The sequence below is a fragment of the Mercurialis annua genome, linkage group LG4 (assembly GCF_937616625.2).
Source record: "Mercurialis annua linkage group LG4, ddMerAnnu1.2, whole genome shotgun sequence".
NCBI lineage: Eukaryota > Viridiplantae > Streptophyta > Magnoliopsida > Malpighiales > Euphorbiaceae > Mercurialis > Mercurialis annua.
In genome coordinates, this window is record NC_065573.1 from 36,535,330 (window position 1) to 36,544,947 (window position 9,618).

At 33.5% G+C, this 9,618-nt stretch overlaps 3 protein-coding genes across 5 annotated transcripts; 1 reads left to right on the forward strand and 2 right to left on the reverse strand.

Annotated features, from left to right (window-relative positions):
• The first annotated feature begins 50 nt into the window (after nucleotides 1-50).
• LOC126679069 (glutamate decarboxylase 1-like) lies at nucleotides 51-2,937 on the forward strand. Its single transcript, XM_050374006.2, has 7 exons — nucleotides 51-351; nucleotides 449-653; nucleotides 909-1,109; nucleotides 1,309-1,523; nucleotides 1,757-2,010; nucleotides 2,128-2,180; nucleotides 2,310-2,937. Exons 1-7 carry the CDS (start codon nucleotides 266-268, stop codon nucleotides 2,778-2,780), a joined length of 1,485 nt encoding a protein of 494 aa, XP_050229963.1. The 5' UTR covers nucleotides 51-265; the 3' UTR covers nucleotides 2,781-2,937.
• Nucleotides 2,938-3,176: 239 nt separating this feature from the next.
• On the reverse strand, nucleotides 3,177-4,513 carry LOC126679070 (universal stress protein PHOS32). The gene is made up of 4 exons (XM_050374007.2): nucleotides 4,042-4,513; nucleotides 3,822-3,931; nucleotides 3,572-3,690; nucleotides 3,177-3,475 (listed from the first exon to the last, which is right to left on the reverse strand). Exons 1-4 carry the CDS (start codon nucleotides 4,214-4,216, stop codon nucleotides 3,385-3,387), a joined length of 495 nt encoding a protein of 164 aa, XP_050229964.1. The 5' UTR covers nucleotides 4,217-4,513; the 3' UTR covers nucleotides 3,177-3,384.
• Nucleotides 4,514-5,441: 928 nt separating this feature from the next.
• LOC126679200 (protein FAR1-RELATED SEQUENCE 5) lies at nucleotides 5,442-8,708 on the reverse strand. Of its 3 annotated transcripts, XM_050374180.2 has the most exons (4): nucleotides 8,334-8,708; nucleotides 7,556-8,115; nucleotides 7,374-7,442; nucleotides 6,998-7,267 (listed from the first exon to the last, which is right to left on the reverse strand). In XM_050374180.2, coding segments are annotated over exons 1-3 (588 nt in total). In that variant the 5' UTR covers nucleotides 8,335-8,708; the 3' UTR covers nucleotides 6,998-7,267; nucleotides 7,374-7,415. The 3 variants fall into 3 exon arrangements, with proteins under 3 accessions (XP_050230135.1, XP_050230137.1, XP_050230136.1); XM_050374178.2 differs by lacking the exons at nucleotides 6,998-7,267; nucleotides 7,374-7,442 and adding an exon at nucleotides 5,442-6,056 and having other exon boundaries at nucleotides 8,334-8,701; XM_050374179.2 differs by having other exon boundaries at nucleotides 6,998-7,442.
• Between the last annotated feature and the right edge of the window lie 910 nt (nucleotides 8,709-9,618).

The following is a 9,618-nucleotide window of genomic DNA, read 5'->3' on the forward strand; positions in this document are numbered from 1 at the left end:
AAGCATAGTTACAGTTTATACCAAGTTTAGCTTTGTTTGAAGTTTAACAAAAATGATCCGCTCTAACCAATTATTATTCCAACCAAAGCGGACACAAAGAACTGATCAAACAAAACCGATATTCATGCTTATCACTCACTCTTAATTCCGATTCATTAGGAAACTATTAACATTAAACACTTTAATCATCGATCTCTTTTAATCATCCTCCTATAATTTTAATCACATTTCACTTTGCTAATTAAACTCAGATTATTACATAACTATGGCTCTCTCCAGGGCTGGTATAGACTCAGATGGCTCTGTTCATTCTACATTCGCCTCTCGTTATGTTCGAACTTCCCTTCCCAGGTCATCATCATCATTCATTGCTTCTTTACATCCATGGTTTTTTCTTAAAAAAAATAGATTAAAAATATATAATGTGTTTTTTTATTGATTTTTTCAGGTTCAGGATGCCTGATAATTCTATTCCGAAGGAGGCAGCGTTTCAATTCATAAACGATGAGCTAATGTTGGATGGAAATCCAAGGCTTAACCTCGCGTCGTTTGTGACGACATGGATGGAACCTGAGTGTGATAAGCTTATCATGGCTTCTATTAATAAGAATTATGTTGACATGGATGAGTATCCTGTCACCACTGAATTGCAGGCTAGTACTCGTCCTGAGCTTTCTAAACCTTGTTTTTCTTTCATGACAGATTTTTTTTTTCTATAAGATGGGCACTGGAAGTTTATAATATGAGAAAAATTAGTAAAATGTAAATTTATATATGCCTATTAGGTCCGTTATGCATGTATGATCATATGAATTATGAGTAATATATAGTGGGTATAAATTGATTTATTGACGTAATGATTATGTTTATCTTTTAATTATTCGGAAACTTGTGTCATGGTGGAACAGAACCGATGTGTAAACATGATAGCACATCTGTTTAATGCGCCACTTGGAGAGTCGGAGACAGCAGTTGGAGTAGGGACTGTTGGATCTTCTGAGGCAATAATGCTTGCTGGTTTAGCTTTCAAGAGGAAGTGGCAGCACAGGAGAAAATCTGAGGGAAAACCATTTGATAATCCTAACATTGTCACTGGTGCCAATGTTCAGGTATTTTTTTCCATACTGTTCTTTATCGATGGATTTCGTATGACTTGGTGAGCCGGTGTTTAGGATGTGACGGAGGTGTGATTCGGACCTATAACAGAGACAGTTAGAATTAGTTTGGGCCTTTAAATCCAATGCTCAAATCAATAAAGTTTTATAGCTCAAGATTTTATTGGTTGTGATTCTCATTTTTTTTATGAAGGTCTGCTGGGAGAAATTTGCAAGGTACTTTGAAGTGGAGCTGAAAGAGGTGAAACTAAGGGAAGGCTATTATGTGATGGACCCCGAACAGGCAGCGGAAATGGTTGATGAAAACACAATCTGTGTAGCTGCTATCCTTGGATCTACTTTAAATGGAGAGTTTGAAGATGTCAAGCGTTTGAATGATCTTTTGGTTGAGAAGAACAGCCAAACTGGGTAAACTACTCTTGTCTCTTTCCGCTCATTTAGTTGTGTGCGCGTGTGCGTGTGCGTGTGCCTATATGAGCATATACACTATGTGCAAAAAATCAACTAGTTATAATGGGAAGCTGCTAATTGCTTGGGAACTTTTGAGTCCTATGTTTCAACATTTTGTTTTTGTTCACGAAAACACTTTCTATTTCCGCCACATTATGCCTTATTTAGTAATATGGAATTGTGTTATGCAGATGGGATACTCCAATTCATGTAGATGCAGCAAGTGGTGGATTTATTGCACCATTTCTGCATCCAGAACTTGAGTGGGATTTTAGATTACCATTGGTGAAGAGTATTAATGTGAGTGGTCATAAGTATGGACTTGTCTATGCTGGTATTGGTTGGGTCATTTGGAGAAGCAAAGATGATTTGCCTGAAGATCTCATCTTCCATATTAATTATCTTGGAGCTGATCAGCCTACTTTCACTCTCAATTTCTCTAAAGGTATATATATTTAAATAGCAAAATCAACTTCTGCAAAATATTAAGTTATTCCCTTTCTAAATTCACTTGCGTCAAACCTTACATTTGAATTGAAAAAGCTTGTTTGGTTCATTACAGGTTCTTGTCAAGTCATTGCTCAATACTATCAATTGATTCGCTTGGGTTTCGAGGTAATTCCAACCCTATACATATATAGTCTAACATTTAATTGTTTTCCGCATTTTTTATATCGGCACGACCTAGAGGTGCGACACGAACAAATATAAAGTCTAACAATAACATGTTAATGTAATTTCTAGGGCTACAAAAATGTAATGGAAAATTGTATAGACAACATGCTAGTACTAAAAGACGGATTGGAGAAAACAGGACGATTCAACATTGTATCGAAAGACATCGGAGTACCATTGGTAGCATTTTCTTTGAAAGATAACAGCAAACACAATGAGTTTGAGCTTACCGACATGCTCCGGCGGTATGGCTGGATCATTCCGGCGTACACCATGCCACCGGATGCACAACATGTGACGGTGCTTCGAGTGGTGATTAGGGAAGATTTTTCTCGAACTCTTGCGGAACGTCTTTTGAATGATATAGGGAAAGTGTTACATGAACTTGATTCTTTGCCATCGAGACTTGAGACTAGGGTTTCAATAAGTGCAGATGATAAAGTAGTTGTCAAGAAAACTGCTATAGAGACTCAAAGAGAGGTAACCATGGTTTGGAGGAAGTTTGTTATGGAGAAGAAGAAGATGAATGGTGTTTGTTGAAAACATTTTTCATCAACCTAGCTACTATAAATCATGAACTAATTCTCTATGTTATTACAATCTTATTGCTTATTTCCACAATTTTGATTCATGAGAACTCCTTTTTTGTTTTTGTTTGATGAACAAAATCTAAATAATTTAAATATTAATTTGTCAATGTTATTACATTTTAATATTAATTGTTAGATATTATTGTTTCTTATATTTCATTTATATCTAACTGAAATTGTTTTAGTTAAATAAAATTAAAATTACAGAAGAAAATGGTGTTTTTTTAGGATAAGTAGTGCATTTTTTTAATGTAGAGAAAATTCATCAATATTTTTAACTAATTTTAGAGAGTGATGGTAATTATTCATAAATTTAGAGATGGAGTGGTTAGCAATAGCATGATGATTGATCAATACTTATCTTTTTCATAACAATAATTGCAAAATGCCAAAAGAAAGACAACAAGTCATACAAAGACCTTAGCCAATTATAAAAAACCACACATTGAATTCATTATATATAAAAATATCTCAAGCAATACCATAGCTTTCACTCAATAACTCAAACCACATCAATTTGTCGAAGCTCTCAAAGCATAAGCATATGTAATAATTTATGGTTTGGATGGATGTGCACCTTTAACCACAGTAACTGGACATGTAGCATTTATCACCACATAATTGCTCACACTTCCAAGTAATACCCTGTCATATCCAAATATTTATCAACATCGAATCAAACCGAACTAAAAAAATAATAATATCAATTTAGTTTGATTAAATTTTGCGTAGTTTTGGTACCTTTTAATAGGGCCTAAACCTCTGCTTCCAATGACAAGAGCATCAAGCTTGAGATCATCCACAGCATCACACAGTTTCTCCCTTGGATCTCCCCAATAAACCTTTGCTACCACCTTAGCCTGCATCTCCAAAACCAAACTCACTTTTACATTCAAATGGAAAACGAGACTTCTAAAATGGAACGGAGGTAGAAATTTTATTTTTCTATTAAAATAAAACTTGAATATAAAAATTTGACAAATATCCGTACCCCTTTGGTCCTGGAGACAGTATCAAGGATATCAAGAACCTCAGGATCATGAGTCAGGCCATACTGCTTTGAATAGTTTATCTCTCTCAATTCCTCAAGAGGCACCAAAGCTGAACTCGTCAAAAAAACCAAAATTACTTCAAATACTATAAATTAAATTTCAACCAATTTTTTTTTAAAAAAGATGATCAGCAATTATATATACTGAAAGAAATGTTACGTGATCCGGTGGCTTCGAAGAGAAGCTTCCTGGTATGATCAGAATTAGGCGGCTGAACTTGGATAAGAATAATCAAATCCCCAGAATTGATCAGATTTTCAGTTGCCCAACGGAGAGCTAACTTGCTAGTCGGAGAGTAATCCATGGCTATCCCAACGTTACGAGCGTTTTCCATTTCTCTATATCTCTCTCAGCCTTTGTTTTAGATTTGTAAGCTCTGCTACCAACTTACCAGGCTTATATATAATATAAGCTTTGGAGGTTCTTGAAGGTGCTAGCTTCTTTAAAAACTGTTTGTCGTATAAAGAAAGAAAGACTTGGAATGGAAGGAACAGAACAGAAGCTAGTAACAGGTCTATTAAATGGAAAAATATATCAGATTTTAATTTTTCTAATCCTGTGTGCTTTGAATACTTGATAGTTAAGTTTGTCAACTAACCTAAAATAACATGAGTGTATCTAATCTTGATTTTTTGGGTGAAAATGTAAGTAATCTTGATTTTTTGGGGGGGTGAAAATGTAAAGTAAGCTTGATTGTGAGGTCCATAAATATACATATATGGTAATAAATCAATTAGGTGGGGCATAATGCTCGACTTTTTCTTTTCCAGATGTTGAGCATTAGGCCTAAAAGCTAAATTGAGGAGAATATAATGAGCTGCTAAACTGTGGGCTATCTTGCTGGTTTTTGGTATTTAAACCACTATTCCAATTTCTAAAAGAAACACTAATCTAATGTATTTAACTTTATTTTCCATGCTCTAACTTTTCGATCATTTCATATATTTTTTTTATAATTGGGATAGGGGGAGCGCTTTGGGCAGTGGGAGGAATAGATCTCACAAATTGCTACCCAGCGCTTATACCATTTAAGCTATTGGAGATCATTTCATATAATTTTCTACTTTCTAAAGTTGAAAATGTATTTCTAGAATTTGTGTTTACCTTTAGAATTTCTTAAGAGACATAGAATTGCACGCTTTGATTGTTCTCCACATTGACTTACAATCATAGAAGATATAAGAACTGAGAAGGGGTGTATTTTTATTTCTAATTTATAAAAATACAAGGAATAAAAAATTAGTCAAATAGAAAACATATTTGGTACCTTATTTAATTAGGAGTTACATCTCGATCCCTTCAAAAAATTGTTATATAATTAAAATATTTAATATACATATATTTTTAAATATTTCTAGTTGCAAACATATCAAATAACCAAAATCCAAACCCAACATTTTTTTTTCTATTCAACCGATTCAATTTATTGGCCTGGTTCATATTTTACACGCCCAACTGGCTGACATCCTAGCAGATTGTGGGTATTGCAGAATGGCCACAAGTGGCTGACATCCTTGTTAGGGAAATCAAAAACAAGTTCCAAATCCGGAGACAATAAATGAATTTAAAGGGTAAAATAAATACAATATCTTAAAAGGAAAAAATGTTCATCCTATACAAAACCAGAAGCTGAAACCAGATTCTGCATAAAATGCACTGTTCAGGTTCCTTGCAGCTTAAGCTAACCCCTTCCTCTTGAGTAAGATAAAATTGGCCCGACTGTGCAGACATGGATAGGAGAACTATACACAAACCTCACATCTCCTACTCACCATGTGCTCCCAACATAGGAGCATTACTATACCAATTATCCAAGGAATTCTGCTATCCCTCAACATTTTTCACATTGTGTAACTATCTGGATATCTAACAAACTAGAGCCAGTCAGAATGCGACATCTACTCTACTCGGCTGCTCTTTCTTGTATATCGACTGTGGATTCTGTACTTCCAAAAAAAAATGAAACAAAATTGCTGGAACTATACACCGTTCTGCTGCTCTTGGTTTTCAATCTCTCTCACACTCTGTACTATGTGTTGGATCTTCTTTGATAAACTTTCATTGTGTTCATCGATTTGCTCGAATAATAATTCCAAATGTCTTTTATAGGTCGCCGCTCTCTTTTTCTCTATAGTCAACTGTTGCGATAGCTCCCGAATTTTATCGTGTTCGTTCTGCCAACAATTAGACTACAAATTAAGTTGCAATACCATCAATATCATGATTACGCAACACAGTAGTTGACATCGCTCTAAACACTTTAGCATATCAGATGGAATACCTACTGAAAGTTCATATATAGTAAGTTGATTTCCAACTTTATCCTTCAAATGTCAACTAATAGCCATAAGGCTTCTTAGTTGACATTTTTATTTAGACCAGCTCATATTGCAGCTTGATAAACACCATATACAATAAAAATAGTCCAAGTAAAATTCAATAAACAATTGATATAGGACGCCAAGGGAAAAACTCATCTAATCTAAATATAGGGTCAGGACCTAAGGATAACAAACAGATGATATCATGATCATAATTGCAAAGAAAGCTGAGCAACCAAAATAAGATGATCTCCTACCAGTAGGATCTAGGACTCAAGGCTAACAAGAGAACCTTGCCAATAGCACAAAAGAATAAGTTTGGAGTCGATCCAAGATATAATCAATAGAGAATTATCATGAGAGTTGTAGCTGCCAAATGACAAAAAGACTTAAAGACCTATTTTAGTTGAGGACTAGAGTAAGCCAACTGAAATATTCAATAAACTCAAGATTAAAACCCATAGCATAGTTAGGAAATTTCAAAACAAAACTATCGAACAGTAAAAAACAGAAGTTGTTCTTATGAACACAACATTCAACAGTATTCTTAACATCACAATTAAACCAAATTCAAGAACCTAATAGAATTTAGCTTCAGTCAGTCATTTCTACCAAAAACCATTTGAAATATCCATATAAAAAGAGCTAACAGCAATCAAAAGAAATATCATATGATCAATAGAAATTTCATGTTGATCATAGACATTTAAAGCCTGAACTGCATAGATTACAGAATAGTGGACTAGTATCAATACTATCAAATACTAAATAAACAAAGCACAACCCTGCATGTCTGCTAGGAAAATGCATCCGTGCTAATACTTTGTCAAAATCATTCACAGAGTTATTCATTCAAAGTTTCTGGACGACAAATTAGAAAGTAAAGCAAGGTAAATAAATACATTGAATCTGCAGTAAATTTTTAAGGTTATTGAGGGTTTAAAACTATATATACACTATGCAATTTGGGTGACAGCAACTCTCATAGCCTAGGTATGCTGCTGATTCTTCAAACTATTTCGACATTTCTGCAAATTCATCATTGAATGAAATACCTTTACCTGCTACAATATTTTAAATGGAAAAGTACTTTAATGATCCTAACTATTTATCTACTTTGTAACTTTAAAATTCAGAGACATATTTGGGAATATAAAGACTATTCCATACACTAGCATCTCGCATCACAAGAATGAACCGCGGTGAATCCTATCACGTTAATGTCCCTCTTCTTTCATTCTTCAACAACATTAAAGACCACAATTATATATAAAAAAAAAAAGAAACTATACAATCTAATAGTGCAAAAAACAATCAAGAAAGTATAACAGCAGGAGAAAAAAAAACCTTACCGGATACTGATCATAAATGCAATCCCTTCGGCCTTTGCCAGGTGTCAATGAATGACTGTGCTCTTTTACAAATTTTGTTACAACCCATTTACCAGAGGTAACTTTTCTCACCAAAATCATTGCCCTGCAGCCAACCCTAGTCTCAGCACGCTGTCTTACAATTTTTTCACGCTTATCAGGCATTCTAAAGCCTTCTTTGTTACAAACCAGTGCCCTACCAATAGCAGTTCCATCACGCCTTGACCGGGAGAGTTTACTTACACGGATGATAAATCCCGCACGAGTTGCATAAGCATTGTAAAATGCATGTGCTGCAGCTTCAGATTCAAACTCCTGTCCCACAAAGGGCTCGTCTGCAGGAACCGCAGCTACATACGGAACTTCATCTCCGATTTTATCCTTGTTGAATAATTCTATATCCAATTTATCGTCCTCATCTTCTTGAAAATCCCCTTCACAAGAACTTACACCAATGCCACTCTCATCACCTGCCCTGCTACTGTCCACCTCAACAGTTTCCACCATGAGACTATTAGCATCACCATTAATTCCAAACTCCACTGCAATAATAAGCAATTAATATCTACTAGAAAAATACAAAAAAAAAATGCTCAAAAAAATTTAAATTTAATGTAGAAATTGGAAGCCTAAAATTAAAATTGCAGTACTCAGAGTCAAACTAACAAAAATAATTAAAATGCATAAAATTTTAAATTTCTCAGCCATCAAACAAGAATAAAAACATTCTAGAATAATACAAAAAAATTCAGAAGCTTACTATTTGCTACTGATAGCGATCACACCAATAATTAAAAACTGAGCGGAACTTTGAAAATTGACGGAAAATGTGAAAAGATTTTACTTTTTTTTTCTCTACATCAGCGGCAGTGAAAAGGGTAAATGAAACGATAATTGGTTTAGATTAATATAGGACGGTTCATGGGTGACGGTGGTTAGGGATTTCTACCGATTCAGTGTCCGGCAAGGTTGGCTAGGGTTCAGACGTCGTCGTGGTGGTGGTAGTGGTGATGCGTAATTGAGACAAATATTTTTTCTTTTTTGAAGGAAAAGTAGGTTCTCAATTTATTTTAAGGGCTCTGGCAAAAAAAAAATTATTTTAAGGGACTTGTTTGTTTCCTAGGAAATGAACGGAAAATTGGTTTGGCAAAAAAAATATGGAAGATTGGTGAAAGAAAGGAAATAAATGAATGACACCAAAATAATAATTTTAATTTAACTAAAAATGAAAAAACTACATAATTATTCGAAAAATAATAGTCAAAAATATATATTCTAAATTAAAAGATTTAATCTTTATTTATAAATAATTTTGTCATTTTTCATATTTTTGTTTTTGTCGTAAAAAAATATATAGCAAAATAAATTTAAAAATTGATGATTGGTTGTATTTTTATCCAAACTTTTAAATTTTTATAGTATTGGCCCGTTTTATTATTTCATTATAATTATAGCCAATTTTGTTCTAATCTACAATTTTTAGATAAAATTATAAAATTAACTATGTAATTAGAAAAAATTAATTTTTATATTTTCAAAATTTAACTTTTAATATTTTAAAAAAAAAATACTATTAAAATTTAATTCTAAATTTTCTAACTTTTCAATGGTTGAAATAAAAAAATGAAAAAGTCAAATAAATCTAATAAATATTGTATTAAGGTAAAAAAAATTGATTGTAAAAAAATGGCTAAAATAATAATAAAATGTTGAAACTAGACTATCAATACAAACATTAAAAAAATTAGAAAATACTATAAATGTAATTTACTATTAAACAAAAAATCTATTGTAAATATCACTGCTATATTTACAGGGTTGAATTTCAACTAGACCTGTTCATGGGTCGGACTTGGGCGGGCTCGGGCCGGTCGTAGGCGGGCTTGATTTTTTTTAAAGGCAAGCTCAAGCACGCCCAAACCCGGTTCGGCTTTAAATATACTATGCAAATCCGGTTTTAATGTACTATTTTTACAGGCTCGGACCAAATTCGGACGGACTTACATTGTTTCTTTTATAATACTAGTTTCGCATTTCGTGCTATG